At 49.5% G+C, this 19,675-nt stretch overlaps 1 protein-coding gene and 1 pseudogene across 2 annotated transcripts; one reads left to right on the top strand and one right to left on the bottom strand.

Annotated features, from left to right (window-relative positions):
* The first annotated feature begins 406 nt into the window (after positions 1-406).
* Positions 407-19,672, top strand: SYCE2 (synaptonemal complex central element protein 2). The gene is made up of 5 exons (XM_030821771.1): positions 407-487; positions 574-689; positions 14,400-14,574; positions 19,004-19,192; positions 19,535-19,672. The coding sequence occupies exons 1-5, from the start codon at positions 407-409 to the stop codon at positions 19,670-19,672; spliced, it is 699 nt and encodes a 232-aa protein (XP_030677631.1).
* LOC115836970 lies at positions 17,419-17,982 on the bottom strand (annotated as a pseudogene). Its single transcript, XR_004032008.1, has one exon. The product of XR_004032008.1 is annotated as a 39S ribosomal protein L53, mitochondrial pseudogene (transcript).
* Positions 19,673-19,675: the final 3 nt, after the last annotated feature.

Genomic DNA, 19,675 nt, shown 5'->3' on the forward strand with positions numbered 1-19,675 from the left:
GTTAGCCAGGATGGTCTCGATCTCCTGACCTCATGATCCGCCCGCCTCGGCCTCCCTAAGTGCTGGGATTACAGGCGTGAGCCACCGCGCCCAACTCACGTCAGCTAATTTTTGTATTTTTAGTAGAGACGGGGTTTCACCATATTGCCCAGGCTGTTCTCGCACTCCTGACCTGGTGATCCGCCAGCCTTGGCCTCCCAAAGTGCTGGGATTACAGGCGTGAGCCACCGCGCCCGGCCTCATTTCTTTTCTCCTACCTCTTCTCCTTTCTCGAAGGACTCCAGCCAACACACATACCAGTTAGGAGCCCAGGTCCCCCAGTTACATTCCCACAGCCCTGCCCTCACCCGGCCCCTCTAGGTCTGGTGTCCAGGTGTCCCCTAGGGACACAGTGTCCTTCCACCCCATGCCCCTGCCCTCATGGCACCTACCCCAGCCCTGCCCGTCTTTCCTACGGGTCCCCACCGTCCCGCCGCAGCACATCGAGGTGCCCAGGGTTGAAGGGTCGGCAGGAGGGCGATCTGTTCACTCCTCATCCTCCCTCCTTGGCCTCCCTCCTGACTGTGCTTGCAGGTGGACGTGCCCCATGTGAAATGCAAAGACCAGGAGCCGCAGCCCTTGGGGGAGAGCAAGGAGCATCTGCGGTGGGAAGAGAACTGCGAGGAGGAAGCTGGTGGAGGGCCAGCTAGGTGAGGAAGATCCCAGCCCTATGGGTCCACACAGGCCCCTGGGTCCCTCTCATTCACCCTTTTCTTCCCCAAGGCTATGCCAGTGTCTGCTGCTTTTTTTTTTTTTCCCGCCTAACACAGCGTCTTGCTTTGTCACCGTGCAGTGGCATGATCACGGCTCACTGCAGCCTCCACCTCCCAGACTCAAGTGATCCTCACACCTCAGCCTCCCAAATGGCTGGGACTAGAGGCAGGCCAGAATGTCTGGCTAATTTATATAAAAATATTGGCCAGGCGCAGTGGTTCACACCTGTAATCTCAACACTTTGGGAGGCAGAGGCGGGTGGATCACCTAAGGTCGGGAGTTTGAGACCAGCCTGACAAACATGGGGAAACCCCATCTCTACTAAAAATAAAAAATTAGCCGGGCATAGTGGCACATGCCTGTAATCCCAGCTACTCAGGAGGCTGAGGCAGGAGAATCACTTGAACCCAGGAGGTGGAGGTTGCGGTGAGCTGAGATCGCGCCATTGCACTCCAGCCTGGGCAAAAAGACCGAAATTCTGTCTCAAAAAAAAAAAAAAAAAAAAAAAAAGCCAGGAGTGGTGGCTTACGCCTGTAATCCCAGCACTTCGGGAGGCCAAGGGGGGCGGATCACAAGGTCAAGAGATGGAGACCATCCTGGCCAACATGATGAAACCCCATCTCTACTAAAAATACAAAAGTTAGCTAGGTGTGGTGGCACACGCCTGTAGTCCCAGCTACTCGGGAGGCTGAGGCAGGAGAATCGCTTGAACCCCGGAGGCAGAGGTTGCAGTGAGCCGAGATCATGCCACTGCACTCCAGCCTGGCGACAGAGTGAGACTCCGTCTCAAAAAAAAAAAAAAAAAAAAGAAAAGAAAAGAAAAATTTAGTAGGCCGGGCACGGTGGCTTACGCCTGTAATCCCAGCACTTTGGGAGGTCAAGGCAGGCAGATCACGAGGTCAGGAATTTGAGACCAGCCTGGCCAATATGGTGAAACCCTGTGTCTACAAAAATTAGCCAGGCGTGGTGACAGACACCTGTAATCCCAGCTACTCAGGAGGCTGAGGCAGGAGAGTTGCTTTAACCCGGAAGGCAGAGATTGCAGTAAGCCAAGATTGTGCCATTGGATTCCAGCCTTGGTGACAGAGCAAGACTCTGTCTCAAAAAAATATATATATATATATATGTATATATATATGTGTATATATGTATATATATATGTATATATGTGTATATATGTATATATATATGTATATATGTGTATACATATATGTATACATGTATATATGTATTATACATGTATACATATGTATGTATGTATATATATATATAGTAGAGGCTGGGCGCAGTGGCTCACGCCTGTAATCCCAGCACTTTGGGAGGCTGGCACTGGCAGATAACTTGAGGTCAGGATTTCAAGACCAGCCTGGCCCACATGGTGAAACTCCGTCTCTATTAAAAATACAAAAATCAGCCAGGTGTGGTGGTGCATGCATGTAGTCCTAGCTACTCAGGAGGCCAAGGCAGGAGGATCCCTTGAGCCTAGGAGTTTGAGACCAGCCTGGGCAACAGAGGGAGACATATCTCTCCAAAAAAAAAAAAGAAAGAAAGAAATCAGCGCGGTGTGGTTGCACACACCTGTGGTCCTAGCTACTTGGAAGGCTGAGGTGGGAGGACCACTTGAGCCCGGGAGGTCGAGGCTGCAGTGAGACATGATTGCTTCACTGCACTGGAAGAGCAAGACCCTGTCTCAAAAATAAATAAGTGAATAATGTGATTTCAACTGGTGGCAAGTAAGTGGAATGAAGAAACAAAATATAGTAAGGAGCAAGTAGAGTGACAGGGACCTTAGAGCGGTTGGAGAACTCTGAAGAGGTCACATGAGATGGGGCCAGCCAGGAGGCATTCTGGGCCCAAACCTTCCACGCAGAGGGGGCCACAAGTATGAAGTCCCTCAGGTAGGAATAAGCTTGATGTGTTCTCAAAAGAGCAAGAAGGAGGCTGATGTTGGCCGGGCGCAGTGGCTCAACCTGTAATCCTAGGACTTTGGGAGGCCGAGGCAGGCGGATCACGAGGTCAGGAGTTTGAGACCAGCCTGGCCAACATAGTGAAACCCTGTCTCTACTAAAAATACAAAAAATTAGCCAGGCGTGGTGGCGCATGCCTTTAATCCCAGCTACTCCGGAGCCTGAGGCAGGAGAATTGCTTGAACCCCGGAGGCAGAGGTTGCAGTGAGCCAAGATTGCACTCCATCCTGGGCGACAGAGTGAGACCCTGTCGGGGAAAAAAAAAAAAGAAGGCGGATATGGCAGTATTGTGATTGGCAGCAGGGACACTCCTGTCCTCCGGACAGACATGCTCATACCCTCCTGGTGTTTGCATCTGACCAAGCACCAACACAGAAGAGATCATGGTGCTGGGAGACCTTTCCCCTGTGGGCAGCCAGCCTGGAACGGGGAGCCAGGGAAGGTGTCCTTGTAGAAGAGATGTTGAAGCAGAAGGTGTGGGCAGGGTGGGGAAGGAGGGGTTGAGAGAAGAGCTCGTGTGAAGTCCCTGATTGTGGCATTCGGGGAGCTGAAGGAAGGCCAGTGTGGCTAGGCGAGTGAGTGGGGTACAGGGGTGAGTGCAAGGGGAGGGCTGCAGAAGGGGCCAGGTTATGAGGCATTTTGTGGGCTACAGACTTTATCCTAGAGTTTTATTCAGTAACAGCTTTGAGATATAATTCACATACCACACGGCACGGTTCACCTCTTTTTTTTTTTTTTTTTGAGACGGAGTCTCGCTCTGTCCCCCAGGCTGGAGTGAGGAGACGTGATCTTGGCTCACTGCAACCTCCCCCTCCCAGATTCAAGCAATTGTCCTACCTCAGCCTCCCGAGTAGCTGGGATACAGGCACGTGCCACCAGGCCTGGCTAATTTTTTTTGTGTGTGTGTTTTTGGTAGAGACGGGGTTTCACCGTGTTAGCCAGGATGGTCTCAACCTCCTGACCTCGTGATCCGCCCGCCTCGGCCTCCCAAAGTGCTGAGATTATAGGCGTGAGCCACCGCACCCGGCTCACCTCCTTGAAGTGTATGATTTGATTGCTTTTGGTATATTCAGAGCTGGACAACCATTCTGATAGTCAACTTTAAAACATATTCATCACTCCAGGCCAGATACGGTGGCCTCCCAAAATGCTGGGATTACAGGCGTGAGCCACTGCATCTGGACTTCATCTTTTCAATGGCTGAATAATATTCCACATGAGTCTACCACATTTTGTTTATCCATTCATCTGTTGATAGTCATTTGGGTGGTTTTCACTTTTTGGCTATTATGAGCAGCACTGCTATGAAATCCATTTAGAAAATTTGTGTGTGGACAGATGATTTCATTTCTTCTGGGCATACTCATACCTAGGAAGGGAACTGCTGGGTCACAGAAGTGACATGCTCAGGTTCCTGTTATAAAAAGATACGGCTGCAGGCCGGGCACAGTGGCTCATGCCTGTAATCCCAGCACTTTGGGAGTTCGAGGTAGAGGGGTCACCGGAGGTCAGGAGTTCGAGACCAGCCTGGCCAACATGGCAAAGCCCCGTCTCTACTAAAAATACAAAATTAGCCAGCGGTGGTGGTGCATGCTTGTAATCCCAGCTACTTGGGAGGGTGAGGCAAGAGAATCGCTTGAACCCGGGAGGCGGAGGTTGCACTGAGCCAAGATTGCACCATTGCACTCCAGCCTGGGCAACAAGAACGAAACCCTGTCTCAAAAAATATTAATAAAGAAATATGGCTGCTTTGTAGAGAATGGTTGGGAGGGAGAATGTGTGGATGTAGGGAGGTCTAGTGGGAGGCTTCTATGGGGGGGTGTGGGGGGGTGGCCTTTAGCAGGGCAGATGGAGGAAGTGCCTTGTGCCATGAGGCACAGGAAGGGGATGAGGGAGGACGTTTCCCAGCCATGATGTCCCAGCTCCTACCGGCTTGCAAGAGCCGATTCTACACATCTCTTCCCAACTTGGCATTTAGCGTCTTCATGTTGGTACCTGAAATTGGCTATGGTGGGAGGCTCTGCACCACAGAAATTGGCAAACACTATGAATCAGGGCTTCCCCCCCATCACACAGCCAGTTGCTAAATGCTTACGAGCATATCACTGCTGTCTGCTTTCCAGCTTGTGGTGGTTTCCAGTAGGTGGTGGCTTCTCTGGCAGAGACAAGAACACGAGTTCTGTGTTGTCCTTGTTTATCTGAGCCACTTTAGGTGGCCAGGGACATCCGCATGTCCAGGATACAGTTCAACTTTCTGACCCGGAACTCGGGGTGGGGTGAGGGTCTGGAGATGGTTCTGTGGGAGTCACTGTTTCAGCAGCAGCTGTGGAATGAATGAGCTCACCTGGAGGAGTGAGAGGAGGGTCAGGACAGGGCCCTGAGGACTCCAGGCAGAAAGCAAGCTAGCTTCCCTCTCCTCTCACATTCCTCTGCTGGAAAGCAGGCCACGTGTGAAATGGTTTATAGGTATGTGCTATCAATTGGAGACCAAAAAAAGGGAAGCAATGGTTGAAGTCGTTTGTTTGCTAATACCTTACTGCGGAATAACATGTTTAGACCAGAATCTGTGTAGTGAAGAGACACAGACCGCTGCAAATCATTTAGAGACTTCAAGGAGCTCCACAGGAATTCTGGGCCAAAAAACAGATGGATTAAAACCAGTGCAGGGGCCAGTTAATAGATCCAGCAGCAGATACTCAGCAACATGATTAAAATGTTAACACGTTTCCAGAGAGAAAAGGAGAGGTTGAGGAACTGGCTCATCAGCTTCCATTCAAACCTTCCCCCGTCCTGGCTGTACTTCAGCAAAACATTGTTTTGCCCAAGCGCCAGAGATTCTGTTGTGTTCCCCCCTTGAATGTTTGATTAGCTTGCCTCCTCTCCCGGGACTGCCACCCGCGGTGGTCATAAGTGGCTGGCGGATTGTTTACTTGTATATCTGTTAGAGGCCACGGAGGGAGGGCCCCACCAGCGGACGGTTCTGGCTCAGTCGCCTGCCAATCACAGCTTTACCTGGAGCGAACAGATGGTCTCTTCGCTTAGACCCATTTCCTCCACAGCTCCTGGGCCCCCTGCCAGCGTGGGCCCTGCTTGGGAACTATGTCCTAATCCTCGCAGCCAAATTAGGGACTTCTTAGAAGGACAGACCATAATAGATGAACGCAGCGCTGTGTTCATAGCCCCCAACCCACTGCCCAATCCGGGCGCAGGCCATGCACACCCGACGTGCTGTGTTGGGCTGACTTGCATTCTCTGGCCTCGGTCCAGGGTTCGGCAACAGAAGCTGGCCTAGGAATCGGGAAAGCCAGCAGAGAGGACACCGCGCATTTTGTTTATTAAAGTTAATTGGTGAATGCAGGCCCAGGGAAGCCTATGATTCATTAGCATCCTGATTAATATGCAGCTGCTGAGTATTAAGAAAAATGAAATCGAAAGGGATAAATCCCCAAAGGAGAGGTTGGAAAAATAAAGAAGCTCTCAGCAGACATCTGATGCAGGCCTTTGTCCTACCATGAAACTTGAATTAGCTGAATTCAAGTGATTTTTTTTTTTTTTTTTTTTTTTTTTTTTTTTTTTTTTTTTTTTACTGTTTGTTTAGCTGCCATGAAAACCGGTTCCAGCCTCATCCCTTGAGCCTTAGAAAGGAGCAGCTCTGAACCATTAGCAGCTCAAGCAGGTTGTGAACAATCACACAAAAAGAAACACCTGGTGCTCTCATTGATTTTAATATTAGGGTCTGAAACTTGAGAGCATCCAGGAAAGGCTGAGACAACAAGGCGAACTGGGTATGAGGAGGTGTGGGAGCCCCAATGTCAGTGCTGCATTCATTTAGATATTCAGCAAACTGATGAAGCCTTTGGGGTGCTGCAAAACAAATGAGTAGGGTGTAGTCTGCACCCTCAAGGTGTCATGCGCTGGAGGGGACTGATGTTCATAAACTTTGGCAGCTTTGTGACCAGCAAGGCCTAGGTATAGCGAGGGTAGAGAAGCAAAAGTTCCAAATGTTCCATTATGAAAGAGGCAGGAAGGGAAAGTCATTCCAGGCAAAGGCTGACATGTCTGGGGAAATTGTGGTAGGTCCCCAATTGCTGCAGATGGAGGGGCTGTAGAAAACAGTAAGGCTAGATCGGGCTTGGTGGCTCATGCCTGTAATCCCAGCACTTTGAGAGGCCAAGGCAGGCGGATCACGAGGTCAGGAGTTCGAGACCAGCCTGGCCAACATGGTGAAACCCTGTGTCCACTAAAAATACAAAAATTAGCTGGGTGCAATGGCGGGCACCTGTAATCCTAGCTACTTGCGAAGCTGAGGCAGGAGAATTGCTTGAACCCGGGAGGCAGAGGTTGCAGTGAGCCGAGATCGCGCCACTGCACTCCAGCCTGGGTGACAGAGCAAGACTCTGTCTTGAAAAAAAACAACAACAAAAGAAAACAGTAAGGCTGCACTGGGCGCGGTGGCTCACGCCTGTAATTCCAGCAATTTGGGAGGCCGAGGCAGGCAGATCACTTAAGGTCAGGAGTTCAAGACCAGCCTGGCCAACATGGTGAAACCCTATCTCTACTAAAAATACAAAAATTAGCTGGGCATGATGGCAGGTGCCTGTAATCCCAGCTACTCAGGAGGCTGAGATGGGAAAATCACTTGAACCCGGGAGATAGCGGTTGCAGTGAGCTGAGATCGTGCCACTGCACTCCATCCTGGGCAGCTGAGCGAGACCTCGTCTAAAAAAAAAAAAAAAAGAAAAAAAAAGGCAAAAATTAGCCAGGCATGGTTGGTGGGCACCTGTAATCCCAGCTACGGGGGAGGCTGAGGTGGGAGAATTACTTGAACCCAGGAGGCAGAGGCTGCAGTGAGCCAAGATCATGCCACTGCACTCCAGCCTGAGTGACAGAGTGAGACCCCTTCTCAAAAAAAAAAAAAAAAGAAGAAAGAAAAAACCCATTAAGGCTGGAAGAGAGGGTGGAGGCCAGGGCCCTAGAAGGCCTTGTATGCTGTGTGAAGGAATTTAGACTTGATCTTGTGGCTGATGGGGACGGTTTTAGGCTGACAAACAGGAGTAGGAAATCAGATTACAGTGTAGACTGTCACTAGGGGCTGACACCGTGACTCACGTTTGTAATCTCAGCACTTTGGGAGGCCGAGGCAGGATTTTTTGAGGCCAGGAACTTGAGACCAGCTTGGGTAACATAGCAAGACCTCTATCTATACAGAAAAATTAAACAAAATTTAGCCAGGAGTAGCAGTACCCGCCTGTAGACCTAGCTATTCAGGAGGCAGAGACGAGAGGATCACTTGAGCCTGGGGGAGTTCAAAGTTGCAGTAATTGTACTGATGTACTCCAGCCTGGGCAATGTAGCAAACCATGTCTTCAAAAGAAAAAAAAAAGGTCAGGCTGGGCGCGGTGGCTTACGCCTGTAATCCCAGCACTTTGGGAGGCCTAGACGGGCGGATCATGAGGTCAGGAGATTGAGACCATCCTGGCTAACACGGTGAAACCCCGCCTCTACTAAAATTACAAAAAATTAGCCGGGCGTGGTGGCGGGCACCTGTAGTACCAGCTACTCGGGAGGCTGAGGCAGGAGAATGGCATGAACCCGGGAGGCAGAGCTTGCAGTGAACCAAGATCGTGCCACTGCACTCCAGCCTGGGGGACAGAGCAAGACTCTGTCTCAAAAAAATATATATATATAAAAGGTCAGGCGTGGTGGCTCATGCCTATAATCCCAGCACTTTGGGAGGCTGAGACGGGCGGATCACTTGAGGTCAGGAGTTTGAGACCAGCCTGGCCAACATGGTGAGACCCTGTCTCTACTAAAAATACAAAAATTAGCTGGGCGTGGTGGCGTGTGCCTGTAGTCCCAGCTACTCAGGAGGCTGAGGCACAAGAATGACTTGAGCCGGGGAGGTGGAGGTGGCAGTGAGCTGAGATTGCACCACTGCACTCCAGCCTGAGTGACAGAATGAGAGTCTGTCTCAAAAACAAAATAATAATAACAAAATTTTTTACAAAAGAAAAATAAGTAAATAAAATAAAGGTCACTATGGCCTAGTTGAGAAGTGAAAGTTATAGAGTTGCTAATGATGGTAGATTTAGAGATATTAAGAAGGTAGGGCCGGGCATGGTGGCTCACACCTGTAATCCCAGCACTTTGGGAGACTGAGGCAGGTGGATCATGAGGTCAGAAGTTGGAGACCAGCCTGGCCAAAATGGTGAAACCCCATCTCTACTAAAAACACAAAAATTAGCCGAGTGCGGTGGCGGGTGCCTGTAATCCCAGCTACTTGGGAGGCTGAGGCAGGAGAATCACTTGAAACCGGGAGTTGGAGGTTGCAGTGACCTGAGATCACTCCACTGCACTCTAGCTTGGGCGACAAAGCAAGACTGTGTCTCAAAAATAAATAAATAAAAAGGCTGGGCACAGTGGTTCACGCCTGTAATCCCAGCACTTTGGGAGGCCCAGGCGGGCAGATCACCTGAGGTCGGGAGTTTGAGACCAGCCTGACCAACATGGAGAAACTCCGTCTCTACTAAAAATATAAAATTCGCCGAGTGTGGTGATGCATGCCTGTAATCCCAGCTACTCGGGAGGCTGAGGCAGGAGAATCGCTTGAACCCAGGAGGCAGAGGTTGCGGTGAGCCGAGATCGCACCATTGCACTCAAGCGTGGGCAACGAGAGTGAAACTCCGTCTGAAAAAAAAAATTAAATTAAATTAAAAATAAAAATTAAAAAAGAAGGTAGAAATGAGGGGATTTTGAGACAGGATGTGGAGGGACAGAGAGAAGCTGGACTCTAGGCTTGCTGCTAAGTTTTGAGCTTGGGAACCAGGTGGCTTTTTATGTCATTAACTAAGGGAATGGAAGATGAAATCGGGTTGCCTGGGAGATGACGCTTTTGGTTGTGCAAATATGGAGTTTCAGATGCCTTTGAGACAGCCGTGTGGGGAGGCTGGGAGGTTTCATACATTCTTGGGAGCTCAGGAGAGAGGCATGGGCTGGGATGATAGAATTTAGATGATAGAATCCAAAGTGTGGATGGTAATGGAAAGTACTTGTAAGTCATTTATTTGTTAGCAGCAGATTTATTGCTTCTCTCATGAGGGGTAAGTACTGAAGATACAAAGATGAAGGATGGCCCTGGCCCTTCAGCAGACTACAGGAGGAGGCCAAGGTGTAGACAGTGAAACCGTAGGTGCTGTGTGCAACTAATCCAGCCAAGGAACATTTTCTGGAGGAGACAGGACGTAGGTGGGAAAGGGGACTGTTCAGGGATCCCATGCTACGGGAATGAATGCCTTTGGAGAATAACAGCCTGTGCATTGTGGAATGGTGGCTGGGATATTAGCTGCAGGGGCCAGCAGGGAGCAGGCATGGAGGCCTCACTGCAGAGCAAGTGTGTATTGAGGGTGTGTGGCAAGAAGACAGCAGAGGCCCAAGCACAGACCCCTGGGATACCACATGTCAGGAGTAGCAGGGAACGGTAGTCAGCAGTGCTGGCTGCTGCCAAGAGGTCAGCATGTCGCTCTGAGATGTCTACCGGTCTAACCACAAGGTCATGGGGACTGTGGTAGGAGCTGTTTCATTTGAGAACCGGGGGAGGAACCTGATTACAATGGACTGAAAAGTGAATGGGTGTTAGAAAATAAGCCCAGGATGGCCGGGCGCAGTGGCTCATGCCTGTAATCCCAGCACTTTGGGAGGCTGAGGCGGGCAGATCACGAGGTCAGGAGATCTAGACCGTCCTGGCTAACACGGTGAAATCCCGTCTCTACTAAAAATAACAAAAAATTAGCTGGGTGTGGTGGCGGGCGCCTGTAGTCCCAGCTACTCGGGAGGCTGAGGCAAGAGAAAGGCATGAACCCGGGAGGCGGAGCTTGCAGTGAGCCAAGATCATGCCAGTGCACTCCAGCCTCGGTGACAGAGCAAGACTCCGTCTCAAAAAAGAAAAGAAAAGAAGCCCAGGGTGAGACCTTCTCTCTCTAAAACAACAACAACAACAACAACTACAACAACAAAAAAAAAACCCAGAAAATGTAAGCAGCTCCTTCTAGAACCTTGGCCTTGATGGGGAGGAAAGAGGGAGGTGGCCAGCTGGGGGAGACCTGGTGGAGAGGGGAGGGGTGTATGTGTGTGTTGCGGTTGTTTTGTTTGTTTGTTTGTTTGAAACAGGGTCTCACTCTGTCGCCCAGGCTGGAGTACAGTGGCGTGATATCATCTAGGCTCCAGTGCAGTGGCATGATCAAGCTCACTGCAGCCTTGACCTCCCGGGCTCAAGTGATCCTCTCACCTCAGCCTGCTAAGTAGCTGGGACTACCAGTGCACGCCACCACACTCGGCTAATTTTTGTGTTTTTTGTAGAGATGGGGTTTTGCCATGTTGCCCAGGCTGGTCTCAAAACCCTGAGCTCACAATTCACCTGCCTTAGCCCCCTGAAGTGCTGGTATTACAGGCATGAGCCCACTGTGCCTGGTTGAGATAGCTGAGATTTATTTTTCTTTATTTTATTTTATATTTTTGAGATGGAGTCTCGCTCTGTTGCCCAGGCTAGAGTGCAGTGGCACGATCTCAGCTCACTGCAATCTCTGCCTCCCAGGTTCAAGCGATCCTCCTGCCTCAGTCCGCCTAGTAGCTGGGATTACAGACACACACCACCATGCCCGGGTAATTTTTGTATTTTTAGTAGAGACGGGGTTTCACCATGTTGGCCAGGCTGGTCTTGAACTCCTGATCTCTGGTGATCTACCCGCCTCAGCCTCCCAAAATGCTGGGATTACAGGCGTGAGCCACCGTGCCTGTCCGAGATTTATTTTTGTAGGTAATCAGTAACCTGCTTGTGGACACAAGAGTAACCTGCTTGTGGACACAAGTGTGACCTGTTGCATTCAGGAACTGCTCTATCCACACCTACAGGGCTTGGCCTTTCAGAGCTGGAGGACCTCAGAGGGCGACGAGGAAATGTAAGATCGAGGAGGGGAGTGGCGCCTGAGTGCCTTAGTAGGAAGCCGGATACCAGCTGGGAAGTCAGGCCTTCTGGGTACAAAGCCCAGCTCTGCCACAGACTGTCCTCCACCTTGAGAAGGTGGTGTAACCACTCTAAGCCCATGTCCTCAGCCATAAGGTAAAGAGAACAGCAGATGACCCAAGTGTGGTCGTGAGGATGCACCAAGACAAGGCACGTGGCTTAGCTCAGTGCCGGGAACATGGCTGAGGAAATGTTAGCTGCGACTCACAGGGGCAGCTCTACCTGGCCAGAACCACTAACTGATCAGACATCAAACAGGTCAAATAAACCAGAGAATCAGAAGAAGAAAAAATATATCTTAATTTAAAATACCAATGGGTTGCCTTATCAGATCACATTTTTTCCATAAACTTCATTCACAATGAATTACCCACAATTTTCAGTTGTTTTAATTTATTTTAATTTAATTTAATTAATTTATTTATTTTTGAGATGAAGTACCTGTTGCCCAGGCTAGAGTGCAGTGGCGCGATCTCGGCTCACTGCAACCTCCGCCTCCTGAGTTCAAGCGATTCTCGTACCTCAGCCTCCCGAGTAGCCAGGATTACAGGCGCCCGCCACTGCGCCTGGCTAATTTTTTGTATTTTTAGTAGAGATGGGGTTTCACCATGTTGGCCAGGCTGGTCTCGAACTCCTGACCTTGCGATCCACCCACCACAGCCTCCCAAAATACTGGGATTACAGGCTTGAGCCACTGCACCCAGCCCCAGTTCTGTTTTTAAAGCAGAGAACAAGGCCTTGGCAGAGCAATCTATATGCAGAATTTTTCTAGATTTTTATGATCTTTGCTTCAATTTTAGTTCTCTCTCCCATACCCAACTGAAGTTCCATTTTATTACTTGGAATATTATGAAGTTACATAACATTACATATTACTCAACATTTTTCATTCTGTTTAGCTTTTTAGACAGCTGTCACTCTTCTGCCACTATTTCACTTGTTAACACAATATTTGAATTACATAATTACGGTTACATATACAGCATGGGACCAACAACTTTTTGTGTGTGCGCATTTCTTTAAATGCTCTTTAAATATAATTCAACAGGTATTTACCTCACCTGGTGGGAGCAAGGAGGTGCAGGTACACTGTAGCCCCAGGTGGTCAACATCATCCAGTAGGTTGGGAAAGGGATGCAGCAGTTTAATGACAGGAAGGTCACTTAAGAAAGCATCAGGCTGGGCGCGGTGGCTCACGCCTGTAATCCCAGCACTTCTGGAGGCCGAGGCAGGAGGATCACTTGTCAGGAGTTCGAGACCAGCCTGGCCAACATGGTGAAACCCCGTCTCTACTAAAAATATAAAAATTACCTGGGTTTGGTGGTGTGCACCTGTAGTCCCAGCTACTCGGGAGGCTGAGGCAGAAGAATGGCTTGAACCTAGGAGACAGAGGTTGCAGGAGATTGCTGATTACATCAGTCAGGCGCAGTGGCTCATGCCTGTAATCCCAACATTTTTGGAGGCCAGAAGTTTGAGAGCAGCCTGAATAACATAGTGAAGCCCAGTCTCTATTTAAAAATTTTAAAAATTAGCTGTGCATGGTAGCACGTGCTTGTAGTCCCACCTATTCAGGAGGCTGAGGTGGGAGGATCACTTGAAGTTGACACTGCAGTGAGCTATGATTGTGCCACTGCACTCCAGCCTGGGCAACAGAGCAAGACCTGTCTCCATAAAAAAAAGAAAGTAAGAAAGCAAGCATTGGGCTGGGTGCGGTGGCTCATACCTGTAATCCCAGCATTTTGGGAGGCTGAGGCGGGCAGATCACGAGATCAGGAGATCAAGACCATCCTGGCTAACATGGTGAAACCCCGTCTCTACTAAAAATACAAAAAATTAGCTGGACTTGGTGGCGGGCGCCTGTAGTCCCAGCTACTCGGGAGGCTGAGGCAGGAGAATGGCGTCAACCTGGGAGGCGGACCTTGCAGTGAGCCGAGATCGCGCCACTGCACTCCAGCCTGGGCGACAGAGTGAGACTCCATCTCAAAAAAAAAAAAAAGAAAGAAAGCATTGATACTATTATTGGTATTCCAAAGAAGCAAGTTGGTGTCATAAAATAACAGTGGGCTTTGGGGACAGACAGACCTCCTTGGTCTGGAACCTTGGGCATATTTAGTCATGCCTCTTGGTCTGTTTTCTCAGCTATAAAATGGGGGTGCCATTCTCATCGTTCAGGGCGTGTGTGTGAATGGAATAACCTAGGAAGCATGCCTCGTGTCACCCATGGAAGGCAACAACGTGGGTCCCCTCCCACCATGTAGCTCTCTCAGATCAGCTGCTCTTGGAAGAGTCTGGTGCTGATCTCAGCGTCCTGTCCTTTTTTTTTTTTTTAGATAGAGTCTCTGTCACCCAGGCTGGAGTGCAGTGGCGTGATCTCGGCTCACTGCAACTTCATCTCCTGGGTTCAAGCAATTCTCCTGCCTCAGCCTCCCAAGTAGCTGGGACTACAGGCACGTGCCACCGTGCCTGGCTAATTGTTTGTTGTTTTTTTTTTAGTAGAGACGAGGTTTCACCATGTTGCCAGGCTGGTCTCGAACTCCTGACCTTGTGATCCGCCTACCTCGGCCTACAAAGTGCTGAGATTACAGGCATGAGCGACTGCACCTGGCCGCTTCCTGTACTCTGAGAAGTCAGGTTTCTTGCCCTTGTGTCGCCACCTCCAGTGCCAGTTGCCAGCTGACAGTCCTGGAAGGGAAGTCGGGACTCTACTTCTCCTCTCTGGACTCAAGCATTGACATCCTGCAGAAGAGAGCCCAGGAGCTGATCGAAAACATCAACGAGAGCCGACAAAAGGACCACGCACTCATGACCAACTTCAGGAACAGCCTGAAGACCAAGGTGACAGACTCCACCCAGTGAGAGGGGGGATTCCTTATGCAAAAGGGGAGGGAATGAACCACTGATGAGTGTCTGTTGTACACCAGGCATGGTGCTAGGCCATTCACACACAGCACAGGCGCTCCTCCACTTATGATGGGGCTACGTCCCAATAAACCCATTGCAAGTTGAAAATGCTGTAAGTCAAAAATGTAGTAAGTTGAACTGTAGTAAGTTGGGGACCCTCGGTATCTCAATTTACCCTTAGAATAGTCCTACAGAGAAGAGATTGGACCCATCGTATAGATAAGGCTTAGAAATGAATGATTTGCCTGACGAGAGAGCCAGGCTGAGGGAGTGGGGCGTTGGATGCCCTCCTGCCTCCAACACCCAGCCCTCTTACTTCACGCAAGGTCGAGCAGCCATGGGAGTAGGGGGTTGAGGCACAACTTGCATTGTCACACCCGTATGTCCTGCAGAAGCCATTGAATGGTCTCTGATGGGGGAGTGGAGGTTCTTCAATATGCCCAGGGCTTACGTCTTGCAAAAGCTGGTGTGATGTTCAGGTCCTACATGAATGGCTGCGCCTGATGCCTCTTCAGAATATATAATGGGGGGACCAGGCACAGTGGCTCATGCCTGTAATCCCAGCACTTTGGAAGACCGAGGCAGGTGGATCACTTGAGGCCAGGAGTTAGAGACCAGCCTGGCCAACATGGTGAAACCACGTCTCTACTAAAAATAGAAAAATTGGCTCAGTGCAGTGGCTCTGCACTGCACTGCAGCCTGGGCTAGACAGCAAGATTTTTGTCTCAAAAATAAATAAATAGGGGCCAGGTGTGGTGGCTCACGCCTGTAATTCAGCACTTTGGGAGGCTGACACAGGGGGATCACAAGGTCAGGAGATGGAGACCATCCTGGCCAACATGGTGAAACCCCGTCTGTATGAAAAATACAAAAATTAGCTGGGCATGGTGGTGCATGCCTGTAGTCCCAGCTACTCGGGAGGATGAGGCAGGAGAATTGCTTGAACCTGGGAGGCGAAGGTTGCAGTGAGCCGAGATTGCACCACTGCACTCCAGCCTGGTGACAGAGTGAGACTCCATCTCAAAAAAAAAAAAAAAAAAAAAGGAAGAAAAAGGAGACTGCCTCTTTCTTTCTGGTTTTCTTTTTTTTTGAGACAGAGTCTCGCTCTGTTGCCCAGGCTGGAGTAGAGTGGCACGATCTTGGCTCACTGTCTCAAAAAAAAAAAAAAAAAATTAGCCATACATGGTAGCATGTGCCTATAATTCCAGCAAACAAACAAACAAAAAAATATATAATGGGTCATGTGAGTGGGACAGCTTGCTGGTTCTAGGTGTCTTGATGACAGATTGACTTTATTTTCCTTTTTCTTTTTTTTTTTTTGAGACAAGCCTTGCTGTTGCCCAGACTGCAGTGCAGTGGTGGAATTATAGGTCACTGCAATCTTGAACTCCTGGGCTCAAGCAATCTTCTCACCTCAGCCTCTCGAGTAGCTTCAGACTGTAGGCGTGCAACATCATGCCCGGCTCACTTGTTTTATTTTATTTTATTTATTTATTTATTTATTTATATTTTTAGAGGTGGCGTCTCACTCTATTGCCCAGGCTTACAGAGCAGTGGCACGATCACAGCTCACTGGAGCCTCAAACTCCTGGGCTCAAATGATCCTCCCACCTCTGCCTCTTAAGTAGCTGAGACTACAGGTGTGCACCACCATGCCCAGCTAATTTTCTTTAAAAATTTTTTTGTAGAGGTGGGATCTTGCTGTGTTACCCAGGCTGGTCTTGAACTCCTCACCCTGCTGCCTTGGCCTCTAGTAGAAAAGATACAAAAACATTTATTTATTTATTTATTTATTTATTTTATTTAATTTATTTATTTTGATACACCACCCAGAGGCCACTTTGTTGGATGCCTCTTCTATTCTGTGTACTTTCTTCCTAACCTGGCTGTGCTTGTACTGTACGGTTCTGTGACATGCATCCCTAGGTGACACTGTCATCGTCTGAACATCATAGAGTGAATTTACACAAACCTAGATGGTATAGTCTACTACACACCTAGGCTACGTTGAAAAGCCTATTGCTCCTAAGCTACACACCTGCACACATCATGTTACCATACTGAATTCTGTAGGCACTTATAACACGATGGTATTTGTGTATCTAAATATATCTAAACATAGAAAAGGTACAGTAAAAATATGTCATTATACTCTTATGGGCCATCATTGTATATACAGTCTGACATTGACCAAAATGTCATTATGCAGCACACGACTGTATATACTTTCGCCTCTTAAAAAAATTTAACAGGCCAGGTGCAGTGGCTCATGCCTGTAATCCCAGCACTTTGGGAGGCTGAAGGTGGGGATCTCCTGAGGTCAGGAGTTGGAGACCTGCCTGGCTAACATGGTGAAACCCCGTTTCTACTAAAAATACAAAAAGTTAGCTGGGTGTGGTGGCGCTCGCCTGTAATCTCAGCTACTTGGGAGGCTGAGGCAGGAGAATCGCTTGAACCCAGGAGGTGGAGGTTGCAGTGAGCCGAGATCATGCCATTGAACTCCAGCTTGGGCAACGAGAGCGAAACTCCGCCGCAAGAAAACAAAACAAAACAAACAAAAAAATTTAACATATAGGCAGTCTGACCCCCAGTCACTGCACTGGGTTTTAGTTTTTGGTGTTTTTCTTTTCTTTTTTTGAGGTAGGGTCCCTCAGGCTGGAGTGCAGTAGTGTGATCATGACTCACTGTAGCCTCCAACTCCTGGGCTCAAGTGATCCTCCTGCCTCAGCCTTCCGAGTAGCTGGGACTGCAAATGCGCGTCACTTATGCCTTGCTAAATTTTTTTTTTTTTTAGTAGGGTTTTAAACTTTATTTTGCGCTCCGTGGCCCTCCAGATAGTGAGTTGAATGATTAAGTGAAACTCTTCTTAGGTTAAGTGTCCTAGTCCACGCTAAAATCGTCTTGTTGGTCTCTTTGGCGCTGTCAGCGACCAGTATCAGCGCCCGGCTTGTCCCCGCTGCCCGCCGCATCCCTGGCCCGGATGTGGGAGGCGAAGGCGGTGAGCATTTCCAGAGCGGTGAGATGAGCGCCGCGCATAATCAGGCGATGCCCGTCTCCGAACAGCACGTCCACGCAGGGCTCGGAGCCGTCATGCCTCACGTCCGCAATCACTGAGCAGTTGAGATTAGTGGAGCGGACCTTCTCACTGCTCACCGCCTGGAGGAAGGTCCTCGTCGGTTCCACGTTTTTCTCGAAGCGACAGAATTGAACCCGAACCTCTTTGACAGGCCGCAGACCAAGCCGAGCCAACGCAGCTGCCATGCTGACCTCCGCCCCTTTTTTTTTTTTTTTTTTTTGAGACGGAGTTTTGCTCTTGTTGCCCAGGTTGGAGTGCCAATGGCATCATCTTGGCTCACTGCAACCTCCACCTCCCAGGTTCAAGCAATTCTCCTGTCTCAGCCTCCCGAGTAGCTGGGATTACAGGTGCACGCCACCATGCTCAGTTAGTTTATATATATATATATATATATATATTTTTTTTTTTTTTTTTTTTTTTTTTTTTGAGACGGAGTCTTGCTCTGTAGCCCAGGCTGGAGGGCAGTGGCGCGATCTGGGCTCACTGCAAGCTCCGCCTTCCGGGTTCACACCATTCTCCTGCCTCAGCCTCCCGAGTAGCTGGGACTACAGGCGCCCACCACTGCGCCTGGCTAATTTTTTCTGTATTTTTAGTAGAGACAGGGTTTCACAGTGGTCTCAATCTCCTGACCTCGTGATCCGCCTGCCTCGGCCTCCCAAAGTGCTGGGATTACAGGCGTTGAGGCACCGCGCCCGGCCTAGTTTTTATATTTTTAATAGAGATGGGTTTTCACCACGTTGGCCAGGTTGGTCTTGAACTCCTGGCCTCAAGTAATCCACCCACTTTGGCCTACCAAAGTGCTGGGATTACAGGCATGAGCCACCATGCCTGGCCTATTTTGCCATTTTCTTTTTTTTTTTTTCGAGACGGAGTCTCACTCTGTCGTCCAGGCTGGAGTGCAGTGGTGCAATCTCGGCTCACTGCAACCTCCGCCTCCTGGTTTCAAGTGATTCTCCTGCCTCAGCCTCCCGAGTAGCTGGGATTACAGGCATGTGCCAGCATGCCCGGCTGATTTTTGTATTTTTAGTAGAGATGGAGTTTCACCATGTTGGCCAGGCTGGTCTTAAACTCCTGACCTGAAGTGACCCACCCGCCTCTGCCTCCCAAAGTGCTGGGATTACAGGTGTGAGCCTCCCAAAGTGCTGGGATTACAGGTGTGAGCCACCGTGCCCAGACTATTTTGTCATTTTCATAAGATAAATTGCAGAAATCTAAGAAACCCACTTAACACAGATGTCTTGTGATACCTCGTTTGATTTTCCAAGAACACATCTTATTCTTTAACAGGTTTCGGATCTGACAGAGAAATTAGAGGAGAGGATCTATCAGATTTATAATGACCACAACAAGATCATCCAGGAAAAGCTCCAAGAGTTCACCCAGAAAATGGCAAAGATCAGCCATTTGGAGACAGAGCTTAAACAAGTCTGCCACAGCGTGGAGACTGTGTACAAAGACCTGTGTCTCCAGCCTGAGGTATGAGTAAACTCACACGGGGGGCGCTGCCTGAGGAAGAGGACGGGGATGGCCCAGCCAAGAGTAAATGTGAACAGAAACCAGGCACCCAGCCCTGACCCTGCCAGGCCACAGTCCCTGCAAAGCCCTTGGTGCACTCGCCATCTTGTTTGTGGTCCCCTATAAAATGATGTGTCTGAGCTGAGAATCCAAACTGTTGTCACGTCCCACTGTTGTATGAGCAGCTCTGTGGTGACAGAAAGGACAAAGTCCCCTGCACCCCTGCCACTCAGAAATCATCCCCTCTGCCCACAGCTCTGGCACAGACCGGCACTGCTAACCTGGGTTTCTTTTTTACACCAGAGCCTAAGACTCAGACGGGGGCCAGACCACTCTAGGGGAAAGTCCCCACCACGTCCCAGCGACTCACAGCCCCCAGATGCGTTCGTTTCTTCTGTGGCTGAAACTACTTCTCAGGTGGTTACCAGTAAACTGGCCTGACAC

Source organism: Nomascus leucogenys, chromosome 10 (genome assembly GCF_006542625.1).
Source record: "Nomascus leucogenys isolate Asia chromosome 10, Asia_NLE_v1, whole genome shotgun sequence".
Classification (NCBI taxonomy): Eukaryota; Metazoa; Chordata; class Mammalia; order Primates; family Hylobatidae; genus Nomascus; species Nomascus leucogenys.